The sequence below is a fragment of the Bos mutus genome, chromosome 12 (genome assembly GCF_027580195.1).
Source record: "Bos mutus isolate GX-2022 chromosome 12, NWIPB_WYAK_1.1, whole genome shotgun sequence".
NCBI classification, from domain to species: Eukaryota; Metazoa; Chordata; class Mammalia; order Artiodactyla; family Bovidae; genus Bos; species Bos mutus.
Window position 1 is genome coordinate 28,256,992 of NC_091628.1, and position 22,509 is coordinate 28,279,500.

Genomic DNA, 22,509 nt, shown 5'->3' on the forward strand with positions numbered 1-22,509 from the left:
GCCATGTAAAATGACTAGACACACTGATTTTTCAATGAATTGTATCTTTTATAGGCCTACATACAACATTCTCAAACATCAATTGGATGAATAACTACCATTAAATTATAATTATGAAGACCAGGTAATACATTAAAATTACCATAATATTAGTTGTAAGTAAAAATATCAAAATACTAAACTATAATTACATGATTTTAAAACTTTCTATAACCACAAGACTATACAAAGACGATGGCAGCATTTCAGTGCAGCAACATTAAGTGTAATTTTACTTTTTATATGCTTTCAATAATGCTGAGTTATTCATCTTTTTTTTTTTAAAGTTACCAAAAAAGGCTTAATTCTGAGTACACAGAAGCACATTCTGTTTCCTGTTGGATATCACCTTTTGCAGATACAGTGAATTTAAGTTTTTCTATGTAGTAACTTTCTTAAAAATTTCAGTGTTCTAAGTTAGAGATCATAGGTTCTAGAGTCAGAATTGTTCCACCCAGAAACAGCTGTTCAACACATAGCAGAAATGGTGATAACGTACTTTGGGTTGCTTAATTAAGTCAAGCAAATCCTTTACTTGATGTCGGAGCAGATTTTGACACTTCCACATTTCATTCAATGCTCTGAAAAACATAAACACATAAATTTAAATAACAAAATGGGATAAAAATCCTTCTAGGATATTCCAACTATATTATTTTTTTCTATAAGTTCAGATTATAAAAGGAGATGACAAAGATAGGGTAAAAGTTACAGGAGCTAAACAACTGATGATACATGGAGAGAGAGAGAGGAGTCAAATAGAAGAGATAATAACATTTGGGGAGATGCGCATATCAAAAGAAAGGGATTCGTGGTGATTGTTTTTCCTTTTGTATAGAAATAGGGAAAATTTCTCATTAACTGGAACACATTTGCAGGCAAGGGCATAGGAATTAACTGAGGTGATTACAAACTTGAGAAATAAAGCAATATTTAATGGAATAATATCTTGCAGTAGGTAGGATGAAAAGGAATAAAAGACAGAAAACAGTGAGCTCTGAGATAATGGGGATACTTTTTCCTGAAAGAAAAATATCATAATTTTACATAATATATATTATATACTTTATTAGTTATTTATAAATTATATTGTTATATAAGTGAATATTCATCTTACACAGCAAAAATTTTGATGTCCCCATAACACTTTTATTGTTTTCGGGCAGAAATTTAAAAAAGAGATTTACATAAGAAATTTATATTTATATATAAAATATATATAAACCACAGAGAGCAGTTAATGTTATTTAAATGCTGAGTTATAGAATATCAGAACCATTTATATTTAAAATTTTAAAAAAGAAATTTTCCAAAACCAAATACTACTTCTCATTATTGTTTTCAATTATCTATACTTCTATTGGGGCTTCCCAGGTGGCACGAGTGGTAAAGAATCTGCCTGTCAATGCAGGAGACCAAAGAGACTCAGGTTCCATCCCTGGGTCAGAAAGATCCCCTGGAGAAGGAAGTGGCAACCACTCCAGGATTCTTGCCTGGAAAATTACATCGACAGAGGAGCCTGGTGGGCTATAGTCCACAGGGTCGCAGAGAGTCAGACATGACTGAGCACATACTTTCTATTAACTCCATTATCACAAATACAAAGCACTGCTCTGAGACAATAATTTAATGCAGACATATATAAACCATGTAAAAACATTCATTTTCTTTTGATAGACAAAGCAATTATCTGCTTAATATTTTCATTCTCAACAGCGTGTCTTAAAAGTACTTTTGTATTTTTTTAAAAAGGAGATAAATTAGCAGAAATTTGGACACAAATTCCTTTATAGTAGTCCCTTATAAATGGTACTAGCAAAACAACAGTACTGGGGCATTTTCATCTTAAAATACTATACTTTACTGTTTTCAAGGTACTAAAGTTCCCTAAAGTTTAACAGGCACATTTCAAGAATGCAAACATCAAAAGAAAAATGAACATTATCCAGAGGACTGAAAAAGTCTCACAGCAAAGTAGCAGTTATGTAATTAAAACAATAATTTTGAAAGAAACAGAGCAGTCATCTGTGAAATTACTTCTGAACCCCAAAGTCAATGAATTCTCTCCATACCTACACATTTTATCACTACTTGTAACCCTAAAACGCCCTGGATTTTGAAACTTGCTTTCACTTAAAGCAGAAAAATAAAAAAGAAATTATCTTACCTATTATAGTTGTTTATTAATTTAAAGATGAAATCTTAAGTAATTCTAAACCTTATTATAAACTATAACAGTTGCAGCTTAAGTCAAAAAGTGACCATTACATACCAAGAATTTGTACTGTAACAATCAGGAGGGACACCCCCTCAAGCATTTTAATCAAATTATATTAAGCAGCAAAGACAATGTGTCCTTGTGTTTTGCCTTTCTAAACAGCACTTAAGGGAAAAAAACTGTACTAGTGGAAGCAGTATTACTATACTAGGAAGACAAGTATCCATCCATTCATTCAATATTAGTCTGAATTCCAGCTCTGTCACTAAATAAAAGTGAAAAATCTGACTAGAGCCTGGATACTCTTACATTTGTTGACTTTTTTTTTTTTGATTAAGTGACATTTTAAGTAGACAACTAGTCCCCTCACCCGGCTTCTCCTCATTTGCACCAATGCACTACATGTTTGTGTCATTTCAAAGAAACAGAACTGCCACTGAGCTACAGAAACCTGTCAAATGTTAACGAGAACCTCTCCTCCAATCTTCTGCTCTCAAATGGCAAACTACCCGTCAGACTCAGCAGTACAGAACTGTCTAGAAGAGAGTCTGATCGATGAAGGAGAAGACACCACCAGGACACCTGATAGTACCACTTACTCTCACGGATAACAGCTGCTCTGGGCAACTTGGAGGAGGTGGGAATACACAGCATGATCAGAGGGCACGCAAGCTGCCTCAGTTCTCCTCTCTAATCATCAAGATACTCAGTTAACTTAGTGACCCAAAAGTGGGTACATATCAAAAAGTCTAAAATACAGAAGACACTTTGTCTCCCCCAAAAGAACGTCATCACAGAATAAAATATATGGCTCTTTCAATAAATAAAAATCCTTACCAAACAAATTCTTAGCAGGAACCTGCTTGTTACACAGGAGCTATTTTAAATACCATTCAAACTAATTAGAGGTCATAAATTCAAATGACTTTCTGGGTTTGAATGGTAATACAAATGCATGAAGTAGGACAGGCATTATAATACAGAGTAGTGAGCACTGTGGTGAAATCAGAAACATTAAGTAAAACATCAACATCATTAGTATTCAGGACAATGGAAAGAAAATGAGACAAAATTTCATACCCAAAAGATTCACAAAAAATAAAATGCCAGACAGAGGATGGAGAAACTTAGAAACCACTGGCAAGAGTATAAATTAGTATAATCATATTGGAAAATGATTTGACTAGTTTATAATGCTGGAAATGTGCATCCTCAGCAGTTCCACTCATAGCTGTAACTCCAATGATCCTAAACCTTGTCTGCCCATTAGAATCCCCAGAAATGCTTTTCTAAAAACCCCAATGCACACACTACAAACTAGACAAATTAAATGACAAACTGAGGGTGAGATTCATGTGTCAGTGTTTTTTAAACCTTTCCAAATGATTCCAATATGTAGTCAAATCTGAGAACCATTCACAACTATACCTCAGAGAAGTTCTTGCATGTTTACTAAACTGGAAAATGTTCACAGAGGCATTATTTGCATTATTAAAAAATGGAAACAACACAAATGTCCATTCTTTCCATGCACTCAGATCTGCAATGTCAAGATGATGGAATAAAACCGTGGAATAATGACAAAGTAATTCAATACCTCAGTGAAAATGAATGACCCATAAGCTCTGTAGAGAGAGTGGATGAAGTTTAGGAACATTACAGAATGGTGTGAAAAAAAAATCGCAGAAGAGTATACCCACAATCACTCCATTTTTATAAAGTTCAAAAATGATCAAAACCAAAAAATATATAACTAAGGGATACATATATACATATAATAAAACCATTCTTTAAAAGGAAATGAGAAACACAAAATTAAGGTTAGTGGTTTCCTGAGAGGAAGGAGGATGAAAGAGGGTGGGTGGTAGATTCATAGACAGTTATTACTATGCTTCAAAACTCATCATTTCTTTGGGTGCATAAAATACTTCATGACAGTGAATGTAAAGACTTTTGGAGAAAATAACCACAGACAAAACGTAAAGAATAAGTAATAAACTGTTAAAAACCATCAGGTATATAGTTGGTCAGTTAATTCGAAAAAGTTGATTAATAGGAAGTAACAGACAAAGAGACAAATCGAATTAATGGAGAACTCACAAATGGATAACACAGTTGTATAGAAACTTGAGAGTGTGGGTATTACAGGGAAGTCATTAGAGAGAATAATGGACTTGAATATCCATGTAGAAAATAATATAAGATTTTTATTTTACATCATGCAAAAAATAAATTACAGGAAGAATAAAGATCTCAATCTGAAAAGCAAATCTTTAAAATTTTATTCAAAAATATAAAACAACAAATTAACCTCAGCATAGAAAAGAATTTTTAAAATGCAGAGAGAGCACAAGCAAAACCAAAAAGACTGATATATTTGGTTATATTAAAATTAAAACTTTTGGGAGGAGGGTTCAGGATGGGGAGCACATGTATACCTGTGATGGATTCATTTTGATATTTGCAAAACTAATACAATTATGTAAAGTTTAAAAATTAAAAAAAAAAAAATAAAACCACTGCAAAAAAAAATAAAAATAAAAAATAAATAAAATTAAAACTTTCGTATGTGCTAAGACATCATAAGCATTGTTAAAAACATAACTATAAGCTCTAAGATATATTGTGCACATACCTGACAAATGTTTTAGTCTATAGAATGTATAAAGAAACTTTACAAAAAGTTGATTTAAAAAATAATTTCAAAAATGTTATACACACACACACACACAAACACACACACACACACCCCTACCTTACTTATTTTAACTTAAAAGAGATAAGTATTCATGCACTAACCAGCCATTTTTGTAGAAATCAATTGATCTACAGATTGGAATTTACTTTCAGCTTTTCCATGAAATTATTTTTCAGTATATCTCAAAATATATTTTCAGTATATTATTTTAGTTCTGAAACATTTATGTTTTGTGTATTCTATTCACAAATTTTTAAATTTTCTTTTCCATTTCTGGTATTAACGGTTTCATTAGTTGTTTGCTCCTATGGGTTTGCAAGTTATACACTGAAATTTTTTTAGGGGTGACTCAAATTTTTAATAGGTATAGCTGGTCTAATGAATCAACATGTCATATCTGTCCTCACTCTTATACGACAAAAGAACATCAGAACACTACCTGCCATCTTAACATGTTGTTATCTGACAGTGTGCCCCCTCCCAGGGAAAGAAAAGGGTATCTCAGGGACTCTCACGAGCTCACAAATTGTCGTAGGTTGACTCAATGTCAGCCTAGATGCTAACCTACTTTTTAATACAGATCCCAACACTCGTTTAAGAAAACTATCCTATTCCTTCTGGATTTAGTTTCCTTTTTTATTCTTTAGTAATTTTTTCAAGTAGGATCTATGAGTGGTGAACTCTCACTTTTTGCTTAAAAATGTCTGTAATTCATTACTACTCATGAATGACAGCTGAACTGACTCAAGGCATCTAGACTGGCTGTGACTTAAAATAGTTTGTTCCAAAAGGGATATACATATATATATCATACCTCATCCATGCTAAGAGGCCATCAACTGCGCCATGAAGAAAAGGATGCATTCCAATTTCAGAGATGTTGGCATATGAAAACTTAAGGTTTTACAATCAATTAAATACAGTGGAAACATATTTTACAATATGCATGGAAAAAGAATGAGTTTTGGAACCAGGTAGAACTGAATTCAAATTCTGGCCTTGTCTCTTACTACTTGCATAATTTTATGCAAGTTAACTGATCTCTGTGGGATTCAGTTTATCACGTGGAAAACAGAAAAAATATCACTTATGCTAGGAGTTGCCAAGTTTTTTCTGTAAAAGGCCAGATGGTAAATTTCACAAGCTTTGTGGGTCATAAGGTCCCTGCTGAAATTACCCAACTCTGCCAATTGCAGCAGGAAAGCAGACACAGTTAACATACATTCCTGTGCCTGAAATACAGTCAATATTAAGAAATGTACATTTTCTCTCCTACAATCTTTTTCTCTACATTTCTGTAAAAGATATAAACAGACATGTAACAATTTCCATGGGGGAAGTGAAGTGAAAAATCCGATTAAGCTGTGACAGGAATGAAAATTAGGTACAGCTCCCTAGACTTCTAATTTCTTCATCTGTAAACCCCATTAGCTGAGGGTTAAGTTACCCATTTACTAGAATACTAAGGATCTATACTTTCTGAAACCTAGAGCATATCAATCTCCAGGCCTCAATTTCCTAAGCCTCAGTACAATTCAACTGGCAATTCCTCTTCCATGTACAAAGTGCCAATTCTTTACAAAGGCCGTCAAAAGCACTTTTTGAATGAAACATGGTCATAAAAATATATCTTTGCTTACATTTATGCAAAACTATAACACCTGTTGAGATTATGCAGCACAAAAATATGTATCCTACTGGTTTACACTATAATTCAAATCGGTATCAGGTAAAAATAAGAAAGTACTACTTTCACAATATGGACCCTTCTGATGCCTTAAGGAATATAAGCAGAAAACAAAAAATACATCAATATTTCTTGAGATAACAGAAAAAACTAAATCCTAAAAGCTACCCAATCAATCAGCTGTTTTTCAATTAGTTACAAAAATCCTTGTTAATCCCATGTTAGTAGCAGTACTTTCTGAAAAAATATCCAAGTATTCTATTGTGTCTCACCATTTAAACAATGTACATTACATAAACTGTCGACATTAAAAATACAGTTGTTTTCATTTCCATAAAATCCAGTATACTGCAAAAGATGGAGAGAACAGAGTTTGACATTTGAAACATACTTCACTGCATTTAAATCCAGGGTGGCATACAAGTAATACAAGCATTTCATGCGTTCTGTTGTTTCCAAATTGTGGGGGACCATGTATTGAGCAAAGATCCGTTCAACAAGCAATCTATGAAAAAACATAAAGTACTCTATTAATTTCTATAAATATGTGTATTACATATGTATATAAATTTCTAAAACATATAAAAATACATATAAGAGAGCTTCTTCTTTCTGAGTGGAGATGAGATTTGCAAATCAAAAGATTTCTTTAACAAGAAGAGCCTCCCCCATCCCACAAAAAAAATGGTAGCTGGATATACAAGAAAGCTCCTATACCTAGCAAAGATAGCTACTTCTGCATGACCCTGGGCAAGTTATGTACTAGGGGATCAATTTCATTAGCTAAATAATAAAGGGTTAAAAAACTACACTAGAACTTTCCAAGTGACAAATTCTAATCTAAGTTAAAACTAACAAGGAAATATTTGTCTTCTGAGTTTCCATAGTGATCATCATGAAAAACGACCTAGATGAACAAAAAGAATAGGGGAAAGGGGAGCTACCAAATCAAAATGCAAATCTCTGTGCATTATCACATGCTCAAAAAGCTTAAAAATGTCAATTTTTTAAAAATAGTAACTGTGAAATTTCTTAGATAGTATCAACCTAAGAGTTTCTACTTCCTATACCTCTTAAAATTCTAAGATGTTCTACTGGTTCTTAATTTTCTTATTTTGATCCTTATGGGTAAGATCATTTGGACCCCACTAAAAATTCATCAAGTCAATGCAGACTGCAAGCAGGATTTACAAGTCTACTAACTATAGAATGGATAGGTTCCATACAATATCTAATCTTATATACTGGAATAAAAAAACACAAAGACTATATTCAGATAATGTGTTTTTATATATAAATTTATAAATTATTTTTTAGCCTTAAGTAGGAACTGTTTTTATTTAAAATGCCTAAATATAAAAGGTGTATATTTGACTTTTATTTGAAAAACAATGTGAATCCTTATAATACAATTACCTATGAAACAAAATTTAAATTATAATTGCATACATTTCTACTTTCAAATATTACTCCATTAAAATACAGTATATGAAAATGACCATAAAAGATGTATCCATCCCTAAAGTTATATGTACATCACTACTTCATTTATGGCTTTGGCAGGAAAGCAACTAGTCACTCAAAATTTTTAACTTGCAGTAAAAACCAAAGATGGAGTTTAAAGTTATAAAAAAAAAAAAATAGTTCACCTAAAACAACAGCTCAACAAGTTATATAAAACCAAAAAGCACCAAACATTTTACTTATGGTCTTTTTAACTTACCTATCATCAATACTATTTTGATAATATATATGGAGCAATTTGTCTTTGATCCATGAAATCTGTTTTGCAGCATCTTTCCCAGCTGCTGATTGTAAAGCATATTTCTTATAAATCTGGGCAAGTCCCATCATGGCTTCTTTGCGTACTCTCCACTTAAAATAAAAACATTTTTTTTAATAATTCAAAAATGCCTCCTTATATTAATTCCTTCAAGTTTAGTTACCCCCTTTTTTATTTACTTTACACAATATATTTTAATCATACCTCACTTACTAGATGTTAATTTGCAATAACTATGAAAAAATACTATTTTAATATTTACTGCATCAAGCATAGACATCTATTAATATATAAATAATTTTAATGCTTTGATATCTCCTGGAGAAGGAAATGGCAACCCACTCCAGTATTCTTGCCTGGAAAAATCCCACGGACAGAAGAGCCTCTTGAGCTGCAATCCATGGGGTCGCAAAGAGTCGGACACGACTGAGCAATTTCACTTTTGATATCTTAGACCCTTACCAACCTCTAAAAACAAATTTTAATCACAATCTACTTAATGTCATTTAGAATTAGTGAGGGAAAACATGTTACACCAACTTTTAAAAGGCAAAGACAGTTAAGCGCTATTCCTTATAGAATTTTTCCAAATTATGGTCTATATTAAACATACTTGTAAAGGTACATAGAATAGTGGCTTTATCAGATGCTGAATGTAAAGACACATTAGTGGTTCATTTACCTGGGAAAGACATTCAGGTGTCAGAATAACATATTCAAACTATTTTTTTAAATGAGTACGTATCTGCTATATATCTAACATTAATTATCTCGGTATGAGATTAACCTTAAATTTTACAGCACTGTAATCAGTAGGATGTTAGTAATATTTAGAACTTCACGAATCTGCAAAGACTATTCATTTATCCTTTGCAGTCATAGCAACATTTTTCTTTTGGTTTCTCTTTTAATTACAGTAAAGAGTAGTCCTTATTTCGTCCATCCATTGCAAAAACACTGAAATAAAAGACTTCAAAAGCTTTACTCAAAATTCAATACATTTGTAAAAGCTGTATATCCAATTTCCTATTTTACCTCTAGTTCCTGAAACTGGTGTTTTAGGGAGAATTTAAAGATACAGAGCAAATTGTAATACTACCAATAATGTAAATACATTTAACAACATTTTGGTATTCAATATATACAGAATGACCCCAACAGTCCTACAATGAACACAACACGATGATCAAACACATGTGAAGCATGATCCCAACAACACACGAACTCTGACCATGAAAAAGATTACTCGGAAGGCTGTCACCCTAGCATGATGCAAACCTCTTTTTCTTCCTTTACAACTTTTGGCCTTTTCATTGTTTAGTACCCTACTGATATATTCAATAAAGACAAGTCTAAACTTATAAGTTGCTCTAAATACCTACAGATTTCACAAGAAAACCATGCAACTCCTGTCCATCTATTCTCCACCCACAACCAGCATGATCAAAGAGAGAATTAAATGATGAAGAGAGCACAATCAACCCTGTAAGCAACTGTCACAATGTTGTAAAGTATTTGCCTGGTTAAAGTTATTCATAGCTACCAACAAGCCTCCTGCTTTCTTTGCCAATTAACCCCTAAATACATCAAAGATTTTCATCTTTCACCAAAATTACTCTTAAGTCTAAGTCTATAAAATCCATGCCATGAAGGAAAGGCTATGGGGAGGAGGGGAGAATGAATATTCACTGAAATACTAAGCACCGAATACATTCGAGGCAACAAGGAATACAAACACATCAAGACACAGTCAGTCCCCTGTTCGAAAACCACTAACTAATGAGTGGAGCTATTTGGTGCTCAAGGAAGAAGGTCTGGGGTCATGGAAAGTAGGCGAGAAGCATGCTGCTCTGCTCGGGTTAGCTTTGCCATGTTGAAAACATCTTTTATTTTCTATTCCATAGAAATTATAATACAATCAGCTAGAGGACTATGAATTGATACCCGTATGAAAGGAAAAAGAGAAGTTGTGTCAGAGTTCTTTACAAAGTCACTTATTAAGATTAGTGTACAGGTTAAATATCTGACTAATCTACCACTTAGACCTGTCCCATTTGAGGATGAACAAATAATATGAACAAAATTTAATGTAACAAAATGTAAAACCTTCTTATAAACATTATTTTAGATATTAAAATGCTGCCCCCCAAAAAAGAGCTAATTTCATTTAAATCTCAATATTTGCAAGTGAAACTCTATTAAAACTTCGAGTATTCAAAATACAAACCTACTAGTAATTATTATTCCTACTTACCCGTTTGTCTAATGTTCTCTCTCTCACAAAATTAAGTAAGTGATCATTGACCAGAAGAATATCTTTTTTAGCAGCTGTAACTATAGACACAATAACATCATGCCTAATAGCTTCTTCAGGGTCATGTGACCTCACTTTAAGATACTCTGAAAGATAAAATTTTATTTTATTAAAATGGAACTTTGATAATTAAAATGTCTTAAAAGATTGCATAAGACCTTTGAAAGTAAACCACAACCACAACAAAACCTAAGTAGAAAGTTTAATGTTTCAAAAAATATTAGTAGCAGGAGAGACAGAAAGGAAGAAAGAGAAGGAAGAAGGAAGGAAGGTTAGTCCTTCAGTCAAAATACAGTAGTTTACATGCAACTGAGTAGTAAATCCCCTCCCCATCTATGGGGCAGGGTGGATGACTTAGGAGTTCCTAGGCTCATTAATTCAACAAGCCACATAAATGAATCAAGAAGTATATCAATATTTCACTTTTTTTTTAATGGTTAAAATATTCAAGTCAAGTGGTTCTGTTGGGAAAAGACTAGAGAATATAAGTTTCTATCTCCCTTAACTAAGCAAACCCTTAGTGAGGTTATTGAAAGATTAAGTTAATTTAATGGCAGCAAAAAAACAGGATTACAGGCAAGAGCATAAGACAATTCCACTTAACTCAACTAAAAGAAAGACCAAAGGGATGACAGAAGAAATGAAACATTAAGCAATTATGAGAGACTGGAGGAGAATATTAAAGCAAAAAACATGGGAGTTCAGATCTGGCACTGAGAAAACTGAAAAAAAAAAAAATGAACAATCTTCAGTAATGATATATTAGGCTTAAGGAAGAGGTACCATAAATGAACATATTCCCTGGTGGCTCAGATGGTAAAGAGTCTGCCTGCAATGCAGGACACCCAGGTTTGATGCCTGGGTCGGGAAGATCCCCTGGAGAAGGAAATGGCAATCCATTCCAGTATTCTTCCCTGGGAAATCCCATGGATGGAGGAGCCTGGCAGGCTATAGTCCATGGGGTTGCAAAGAATCGGACAAGACTGAGCACCTTCATTTTCACTTTCACCACAAGTGAACATAAATTATTATTCAGCTTTTTAATTAGAAGACTAGTAAGATATAATTTTGTTGTTCGGATCTGGAGTAACATATATAGCCATGTCTATAAACAACACACAGTGCTTATGATTGTAAATGGATTTACTACTCAATAAATGAACAGTTAACAAATACAATGTAAAAGCTCATAAAACCAATGCCCAGGTCCTAAGCTCCTCCACCTTGAGCATTCTCTACCAAATGGAATTATTTCAAACAGTGAGAAAGACAGTATGTGTGATAGGCAATGAAAAGTGGATACAATAATACAGTACAATAATACAGAACAGAAGAAATCGCAGAACAAGACACCAAAGGCCAGTCTTCATCCAAAGGTGATGCTGTATATATGGTGGAACTGGAAGGGAGTCCTTTATTATAAGCTCCTTCCAGAAAACCAAATAATTAATCCCAACAAGTACTGGTCCCAATTAGACCAACTGAAAGCAGCACTCAACAAAAAGCATCTGGAATCAGTCAACAGAAAACACAGTCTTCCATCAGGATAATGCAAGACTGCATGCTTCCTTGATGACCAGGCCAAAACTGTTACAGATTGGCTGGTAAGTTCTGATTCCTTGCATTATTCACCAGACATTGTACCTTTGGTTTTCCATTTATTTCAGTCTTTACAAAAAAAAATTTTCAATTCTGTGGATGACTGTAAAAGGCACCTGAAACAGTTGTTTGCTCAAAAAGATAAAGTTTTGAAAAGATGAAATTATGAAGTTGCCTGAAAAATGGTAGAAGGTTGGGAAACAAAACAGTGAATATGAAGTTAAATAAAGTTCACAGTGAATATAAAGTTTAATAAAGTTTTTGGTAAATGCAAAGTGTGTGTTTTATTTTTAAGTTAAAAACCTGAAGGCCAACCCAATAATAATAACCAATAATATGAAAGTTGGGGAAGAGACTGCTCAGAGTTCAAGTATTCAAGGGTCCTTGATTGCTCAGAAAGAAGCTAGTATTCTGATTAACTTTAGACTTAATTAGTCAACTATGCGGTGAAAGCATGAAGGAGAATGTAACTTTCAGGCCCATGGGGATAAAAACAGAAAAAAGAGAAGAAAATACACTGAGCAGATGAGAGGAAAAATAGAAATAAGAGAAGCAAAGAATAGGTGTGTAAAATAGAAAACACAAAATAAGATCATAGGAATAAGTTCAACTATGTCAAATTCAATATATATTTTCAATAAAATTTTTAAATCACTTTAAGAATACTACATATAATTTATAGATACGTACACATGCAACATAGAAAAACATGAACAGGTTGTAGACCAAATTTAATAGAGAAGTTACTTAAAGTAGGAAAAAAGAATCCCTTGTGAAAAGTGTTTCAACTGTATCTACAATACAATCTAAAATGTATTTTCTTTTTCTCTTTTAATCTCCTAAACTAATACAGCAAAATACTAACATTTCTGAGGAAGACAGTGGCTGCTATATTCATCTATATTTTCTGAACTATTTCATGATTTCATATCTGGCAACAGTTAGATACATAATGAGAAGGCAATGGCAAGCCACTCCAGTACTCTTGCCTAGAAAATCCCATGGATGGAGGAGCCTGGTAGGCTGCAGTCCATGGGGTCGCTAAGAGTCAGACGCGACTGAGCGACTTCACTTTCACTTTCACACAATGGAGAAGGCAATGGCAACCCACTCCAGTGTTCTTGCCTGGAGAATCCCAGGGACAGCAGAGCCTGGTGGGCTGCCGTCTATGGGGTTGCAGAGAGTCGGACACGACTGAAGTGACTTAGCAGCAGATACATAATATTCCCATTACTATAAAAAGTGAAATACCTTATGAATTTACAGATTTCAGGAAAGTTATCTCCATTAAGCATGGTTAGTTTATAAATTAATGACTCTCACATAAGTTTTCAAAATATTAAAGACCACTGAAGTCTTATAATGTATTCAAAGTCAAGACCTATTCAAATCTGAATGTCTGAAATACTTTCAGAATTGCTCTTAAATTAAGAAACCAACACTGCCTCTGATAACACTACTTTTTATGTATGTGATTGTAGCCTATGTACTAGGAGGCAAAATTCCAGCTTCAGAGAGTAACTACCATGATGGTGAATTTGAAGACTTCACCCACTAAAATCACAAAAAAGGTACAAAACAGAAGGTTTTTGTCCTATACATAAAGCCTATCTTTTTTTTTTCTCCAAAGAGCACCAAGGAATATTTGCCATTATGGGTATAAACTACCTGTTAAGTCCTTTGCTAAATCAGGATGGTTCATGAGACAATGGCTAGCAAATTTCACACATTCCAGGCGGATTGGTACATGGATATCGTTAAACCTGAAAAAATACAAAAGCACAGAGTAATCTTTAGTATAAGAGAAACAGATGTGTTCAATCTGCACTTGATTTATATTTATTTCTCTAATTAAAAGAAAAAATATACAGCATAATTCAAAGCATAAAAGAATATCTTAACAAAGATTTGTAAACTATGTATGTACAAATGCTATGGAACCTTTATATTAAACTAGGTCAATCTCCTGTGAGAACTATGTACTTTTGGCAGCATGTTTAAACAATACACATTAGGCTCAAAAATAAGAACTGGAATGACAAAATTTTTCCTATAAATATTATACTTTCAAATATATATGCTTATGCAAGTGTTAAGTATATACATAGTTCATGGATACATTATTAAATCCCATATTGAAATGAGAACTCTTCCTCAAATTATTCTTTCTTAAATAGAGAACATTCACAAATGTTTCACAGATCCTGTACTAAACCCTGTATTATTTTATGACTTTAAAATTGTGCCAATAATTACTTCTATCTATTATAGTTAACCATCATAATTATTTACACTAACATTAACTAACATTACACTAACATCAACTAAATTAATGACTCTCACGTTTTCAAAATATTAAAGATTCAATTAATTATTAAAATTTTAAATATTAAAATTAATTCAAAAATTAAAATATTAAAAAATATTAAAAATTTAAAATATTAACATCAAATGTTTACATAAAAATGTAGGTATCTCAGTATGCATCTCTGGAAAGTTAAAACTTTTTGGCTGATGTGTTAACTATCTTTAACTTTTATATTTCCCCTCTCTTTTTCTTTTCCCTTATAACCTGGTGAACCAACTGTTTTGTGTTTATGTGTGTAGTGGCTTTTCACAGTTTAGACTGTACTAATCTTATCATTCTGATGTCAACTACCAGGTTCCCCTCTCTCCTAAATCCTGCAAATTAGTAATCAGGTCTACAGATTTGATCATATTCAGGTTCATTTTTTTTAAAGCAAAACTACTGGATACAGTATCATGTTCCTCCATCAGGAAACATATAGTCTAGTTATCTCTAAACCACCAATGTTCAAAGCCTATAATATACCTAAATTCATTATGAAGTACAAAACAGAGATTAAAAAAAAATACATTGAGTAAGAAGAACAAGATTTTCCATTCAACATTTTTGGATGTCTTAATTCTCAGAGATCAAAAAGTTTCCCAATCTTATACCACCTAATACCGTAAGAGACAAAATTTAGCAACAAAAAGATAAATAGCAGTCTACTGAATGAGTAACAAATTACTCATAAAAGCTTAATATTATGGGAAACAAAATGCTTCATGAAGTATACTCAAAAAAAGTTACATAAAATCTAGTCTTTATTCTCATATGGTTTCCTGAGTAATTTGAATCTAAATACTCAATCTATGTACTCTACCTTCTCAACTAAACATGTACCATATAACCATTAAAAGACATCTTTAAATAAATACTCTAGCTCCTTAAAATGGGTAATATATGATTGTTTATGCCATTAATAATACAAGGAAAAACTACAATATAATAAAAAGGTAACAAATTTAAATTAAAATTCTACAATGGTCTGGTGAATCCAAGTCCTGATTTAAAGATATATTAAATGTCTTTACGTAAAATTATATTTTTTGTTTTTAACACATCAAATAAAATACATTTTGACTTTATTAGTAGTTGCATAATTTAAACATAAAATATTGTGCCCTCTTGCTTATTAAGGTGAAAAAATCCAGAAATCAAACTCAAAATGACAATGGGCTAAGATTTATCAGCTTAACACGCCTTGTTAAATATTATTATTGAGCTACATAAGAAATAAGAAATCAAAAAAAAATTTAGCGCTTAAATGTATAAAGGCTTATCTCTTCATTTAACAAATTAGAAAAAACAAGTCCAGAAGAGATTAAATGTATTATAATCACTGATGGCTCTGGTAGTGAAATAGAAAGAAAAATGGCAGTAACAATGCAAATATTTCAATACAAAGAAAATAGAATAAGATTCAATCTTATTTACTTGTTTATTTATGACTTAACTGCATTATTTGTTATAAGCATAATAAAAAAAGAGGGGGTGGGGGGTGGAATCCTCCTCTATCCTCAAGGTCAAAGTAGGTTTCAGCCAGGACACTGAGAAGTGGTTTTAATATATTCAAGATCAGGGACATCTTTAGAAAAGTAATAAATTCCTCACACAAAAAAATACACATACACATTCAAATTTTGCAACCAATTTCAGAAGGTTTGTAGATCATTAAAAGCATACAAGAAAGCCCAGATTATCAATTCTTCATTATCATAAGAAATGTAGAAAGGAGGTTAGTAGGGGAAACATACACAATCATTTATTTACCCATTCTATGGATACTCTTATCCTTACAAATCTCCAAATAATCTAACTAAATATAATTTTTTTTTTGTGGAGGGGCTATATCTCACAATGATGTATTTGCAGTTGGAATGAATCACCGCTATGTAATAATACACTTCCATTTCATGATTATAATACTTTGTAAGATGGCTATTTAAATATATCATCTTTTTTTTAATTTAAATATATCATCTTTTAAAAATTACTAAAAAAAAAATTTTTCTGAAGACAAAGAAGGGGAATTTGTAAACATGGCCAATCACTATAAGCATCAAAAATTTCAAAATACAAAATCCTTCATTTACAAAAAAATCCTAAATGTGGATGTTGTTTTATTTTATTTTATTTTTTTTGAAAAGCATACACGTTAAGTTTTTTTTTTTTTTTTTTACAATTGATACACAAGTTTATTAATTTAACACTAATTTCTATCCTCCAAATGGAGTCATTCTCTACCTGACTTTTGCCCAGGTCAAAAACAGATGGGTTAAATTGGATAAGAATAGGAGTCATCACCTCTGAATCTTTCAAGTCTTTTGATGCTACCATGAACCTACCATGTTTTAAATTAATAAGTAGACATAAACACATATTACTTTAAAATAGGACACCAAAATCATATACCTGCCCAAGTAACACTGCCAAAGTGGTTTGTTTTGAGAAGCCAATTCTGAATCCTTTGCCCCAAACATTTTTGCCAGTAGTTTAACAACTTGAAGACGTTCCTCATTATCATTGCTCTAAAACAAAACACAACCACAGCTTTACAACCATGAGGTAGATATACTCAGAATAATTTTTCCCATTATTTCCCTTAAAAAACCTTGAAAACTTTCTATGAATTTCAGTTGAAAAATTATACACAAAAAAATGTTCAATATATTTTTCACAGAATTAAATGTTATCTTCAATGCTCTAATCATCTCAAATTACATTAAAGGAGTACTCCTCTACATGAAAATTCACCCCCAAGTTTGATTAACACTTAATGGCTTGGCCTACAATTGAGGCTTGTTTCCATTCAAAATCAAAAACTAATTCACATCAAACCAACTTGGGACCCTTGAAAAACTATCCGTGGTTTTTAAGAATAGACACTGACAGAGGCCAAGCCTACAGTAAAGAGAGAATTATGTATGACTGTTTAAGCCCTTTGTAGAAATAAATAAGCACTAAATCTCCCAAAAGGAGAGTCAGTTCATCTACATACAGCAGATTCCTAATGGTGTTTAACAATGTGATGAAGCCTCACAGATAAGAAAACTAAAGTCTCTGTTATACATACAACACAGTACTCTGCAGATAAGAAATCAAACTTCATTATTGATTTTGGTGCCTCTAATACATGACAACATTTAAATGAATGAGCCAGCCACAATACTAGACTTAAACACAAAATGTGAGACTGTTACAAAGCATTAATAATCAAGTTACTTAGATGGCACTGTATAGATTTCTTTTAAAATTTTAAACCAATGCCAAAGCCAAGCATTTAAAGACTATGATATGACCTGACTCCTCTTTATTATTTCTTTCGCTATTCCTCCAAAAAAGTACATTTCAAACCTGACTGAACATTAGAATGACCTGTAAGCTTTTAAAAATAAAAACAGCTAACCAAAAACTCATCTCTGAACTCCACTGCCTGAAATTCTGATTTAGGTTAATGCCTGCACATCTGTCTGTTTCTTAAGGCTCCACAGGTAAAGATTCTAATGGGCAGACAAGGATGATTTAAACTGACTTTATGCAACCACGAAACTGTAATTTGTGTTCTGCAAATTCACTCAGCACCTTCCTACCTCTCTGTGTTTCTGCATGCTGTTCCCTTTGCTTTAACTGTATGCTGTTTGTATCTTTTATGATACTTATAATATCCGGCCTCTTATTAGATAGATATGGATTTTTCCTCTCCCTCCCATAATGGATGTTAAATCTGCTGGAAGCAGCAATGCTAATTTCCTATTCTTATATTTCTTATAGTATTTAATATTTTTATTAGATGAAATCAAGCCAACAAATAATTAAAGGTATGACTGCCTTCAGCCTCATCAAAATTGTTAGTGATATGAAAAGAGGAGGCATAGGAAGGCTAGTGAATCAAATGGCTCAGTTGGCAAATACATCAAAAAGATACCCAGAATAAAATAATTATTTGCTGCATTTTGGAGGTAATTACACTATCAACACAGATTATTCTGTAGCTTTCAAAGAGACAAATTCAAAATTTTAGAAACAAGAAACAACACATAAATCATTTAACAACTTTTCTGGGTGGTACAGTGCGGTTCATCAAAAAGTATTAATTATAACCAGATTTATTTAATCTTTATGTAACAATCTGAAAGAGAAAAATATGCCCAAAACCTGCAAATGAAACTCAATTTGATGGCATAATTTAATGCCAAGGCAATAGATTCTAGAAAGTCACCTGAAAAGCAAAGGCACTTTCGATACAGGCTAGGCAAGCAAAGATAACACTCATAAAGAAAAATATTTCACCCTATGTGGATAACAGACTCTAAACCATTTTTATGGCACAATCAAAGGGTCTGGGGAACCACTATAAACTATGCCTTAGAAACGAAAAAATTAGTCACAACCCAGAAAACATCAACTGGAAAACTTTCATCCTGCTAATCATTAATTATAAGCAGATTCAATCTGCTAGGCACCATGACAGCCACTAGCAATACACAAACAGGCAAGGCACAAACATGTAAATAAGTAACAGTAATACACCATCACACTTAGAACATTCAGTTAAAACCACTGAAGGATTAAAAAGCCACAAATAATGGTTTTTGCTAATCTAGTTGATAAAACCATGTTTTTACAATAGTTACCTTCAATTTAAATTCAAGCTGGGGTAAAACTGAGAGCAGCAAATGACTATCAATATTATAGAGCTCCAAAATTAAGTCAAAGACATGCTCTGACAAATCGCTGATAGATGTTTTCCCAAGCATCAGAACCTGATTAAAAAACTTTTGAGAAAAAAAATTTATTAATAGAAGTACCATGGATAAAGTGAATTTTCTGAAATTTTATTATTTCATTAAATTCATTAATATTCTATACAAAGTCAAAACAGGCATATCAAAATGTTTTCTAACAGAAGGTGGGAAACCACTACAGATCACCAAAAAAGATAAAACACAGAATTCATCTCATACATAGTAAAAGACAAGAAATTTCTATTGATTTATCAATTAGCATATCAATAAACATCCTACTTACCAAACACATTTTATTCCCCATTATGGTACTTACCATATTTTACTGTGTATCACAGTTATTTGCATACACGTCTTAGTTTCTCTACTAGATAAATTTCTTAAGGGCAAGGATCACATTTTGTTCATCACAGCAGTATGGGAGAGAACAGCATGGAAGACAAAGCCTTACACCTTCATAGTAGGAGCCAATGCCACTTTTAAAATATGTAATTTTATATTTACAATGTAAAACAACGTCTAATACTTTTTATCTTCTTTTATATTCTGATAAACAATGTGTATATACATATACACCCACACAAAGGTTTATAGCACTAATTAAATTCCAATTAAAAGCACACACAAACAAAAGAAAATCCAAATGTGAACATATTTCTTCTATAAGCAGCCAGCACTACCTTCTACACTCAAAACATTTATCACATTACTACTGAAAATGGTAAAAAAAAAAAAAACCCCATGGCGTAATGATCAAGTTCCTATCTATTTAAAGTCTTCCAAAGATGTAAAAAAATTAACCCACAGAATATCCTACATATTATCTCCTTGAAAAAGGCATTGAGTATTCTCTACATCATACAAACTGCTCTGATCTCTTCTTTCTGTGACAATTAACATACAACTTGGCTTAATTAGGTTTTCTATCTGGAAAGTACAGTCAAAGACTTCCATTTCAACATCTTCTCTGCTGGCCTGTAGTTCTTGGGTTGTTTTTAAATGAAGTTCTTTGGACTTATGAACCTGTACAAACTACCTAACCATGAGGGAAGAAAATAAAAAATTCTATTCTACTATTATTTATTGGTTTTAAAAATAAGTTGTTTGTCTGTGATGTTCATCAATTTTGTGTGAAAAGAATTTCAAGACATCAAAGATTAAATTCTCATTCAAATTGAAGATAAAATGGCTTTTTTTTTTTTCCATTCAAAAACTTTCTCCTGTTTAAAAATAAATATAGCTTTCCTTAACAAAAGATAATTCTTTTCAATCTGGCCACCTTGGTGCTCAAATCATCAGTCTGGGAAAAACTTCCATCAGTCTGGGAAAGCTCATTTGAAAATGGAAGTGGGGGAAAAAAAACATTGCCTCGTTTAACTTCTTACAAATTTCATCAAAAACATTTATTTGACACTTACAATCTCCACGTATCTCCAAATCAGTCTTTGCTGTATAACAAGAGCCTAGTACAATGCCTGACAGTTTAAATTCAGTTTAAATGAATGAATGATGTGTAACAGGTACTATGATACAACTATAAGTAAAACAACTTCCTGAGGTGTATACTTCAGCAGAAGAAGCAAATACATATTTGACTGAAGTATCTCCCTCTAAAAAACATGAGTCTTTCCATTACAAATGGTAACTAATTTTCACATAACGTTAAATAACAACTGCCTCCTGATGAAAGAAGTAAGGGGAATAAGTTAAACACTGGTAAGAAATTCTACCTTAAATTTAGATGATCAACTTTAGTTACAAAATAACTGACACTAAGTGAGATTAAGCAATTTAACCAAATTTTAACTATATCAAGACAAACAACATATTTTTTCAATGCAACAAAATAATTTTGTGCCATCCCCTAAAACCTGCCATTAAAAAGATCTGGTAAAAAGTAATATTACCAAGAAGTGATCCATATAGGGAATTTTTTGAACTGTCACTATGTACTTTCTGTTTTTGATACTGTTGTACCTTTTTAATTACGTACATGTACTTTTTAGTTTTGTGAGTTGTCAAATTACAAATTCTATTTTAAAAAATAACTTGTAACACCAACATGACTTCTTAAGTTCTATATATAAAAACATCACTATCTATAAAAAAAAAAAAACTTCAATGTGTCTATATGCATGAGAGTGAAAAAAGACACAAGTAAAAAAGAGAGAAGTGGGGTTATATTACCTTGATAGCCTACCTCTATTTTTGCTTGTTAGTTCTCTACTAGGAAGATAAATGAACAGTGGCTTTACATGTACAAGTCCAAAAAGACTGAGAATGATTTTTACACTGTACTAAAACCCCACAAGACAATTAAGCTCACCAGAAAGTATTTTACATGTAATTGTAGAGGTCTGCAGTAGAAAACTTAAGTAGATTTAGAAGGGAGAACAGGAGAAGGGGAAAAAAGCAATTCTTAACGACATATTAGCCAACTATCGAATAAAGCAGGGGAACAAGAAAAAAAGGAAAACAGGGAGAGAGAAGAAAATAGTGACAGAGTACTTGGAATAAATATGGAACTGAAGGTGTGCTCAGACCATTCTACTCATCCTGTACCTCCTGCCCCCATCCCCAGCTTCTGATAAAGACAAAGTATAGAGTGGGCTGTCTATTATCTGTAGCAAGAACTAAGAGCAGGAAACATAAGGTGTAAGTGACAGGGAAATGTTTTTACCTTGATATATCTGGGATTATTAGAAGTGTTTTTATCTTTCTTTTAGCTTTTATCATAAATATTTTCAGACATACACAGATGTTGAGAGAACAGTATAATGAACCTAATCACCTCATTCTATTCCAAATGTTTTTTTTATTACCCAATCAAATGTTTATTTTCCCAATCCTAGAAAACATACCAACATAGTATACAGTGTTATTTTCTTATTTTTGTACCAGAAAACGGCATCAGAAAAAGTGTTTCCCTAAAAAAACTGGCTTGGCAGTATCAGCTTAAATAAGTGACCACCAGGAGGAGCTCACCTAGTGTATCTAAAATCCATGGAGACAATCATTCACAGGCACTTGAAGCAAAGGAAAAGGGAAGGGGTACTTAATAAGAGTACTTAATAAT

The 22,509-nt window shown here is 32.4% G+C and overlaps 1 protein-coding gene across 4 annotated transcripts in view; it reads right to left on the reverse strand.

The window, feature by feature from the left end:
* The window catches only part of PDS5B (PDS5 cohesin associated factor B), a 183,483-nt gene that overhangs the window by 76,098 nt on the left and 84,876 nt on the right, over positions 1–22,509 (reverse strand). For all 4 annotated transcript variants that reach the window (XM_070380439.1, XM_070380440.1, XM_070380437.1 and 1 more), the window contains exons 8-14: positions 19,323–19,463; positions 17,101–17,216; positions 14,007–14,101; positions 10,680–10,825; positions 8,366–8,517; positions 7,034–7,147; positions 539–620 (exon numbers count right to left, since the gene is read on the reverse strand). In XM_070380439.1, the coding sequence (XP_070236540.1) occupies positions 539–620; positions 7,034–7,147; positions 8,366–8,517; positions 10,680–10,825; positions 14,007–14,101; positions 17,101–17,216; positions 19,323–19,463 (846 nt within the window). The remainder of the gene's footprint in view (positions 1–538; positions 621–7,033; positions 7,148–8,365; positions 8,518–10,679; positions 10,826–14,006; positions 14,102–17,100; positions 17,217–19,322; positions 19,464–22,509) is intronic.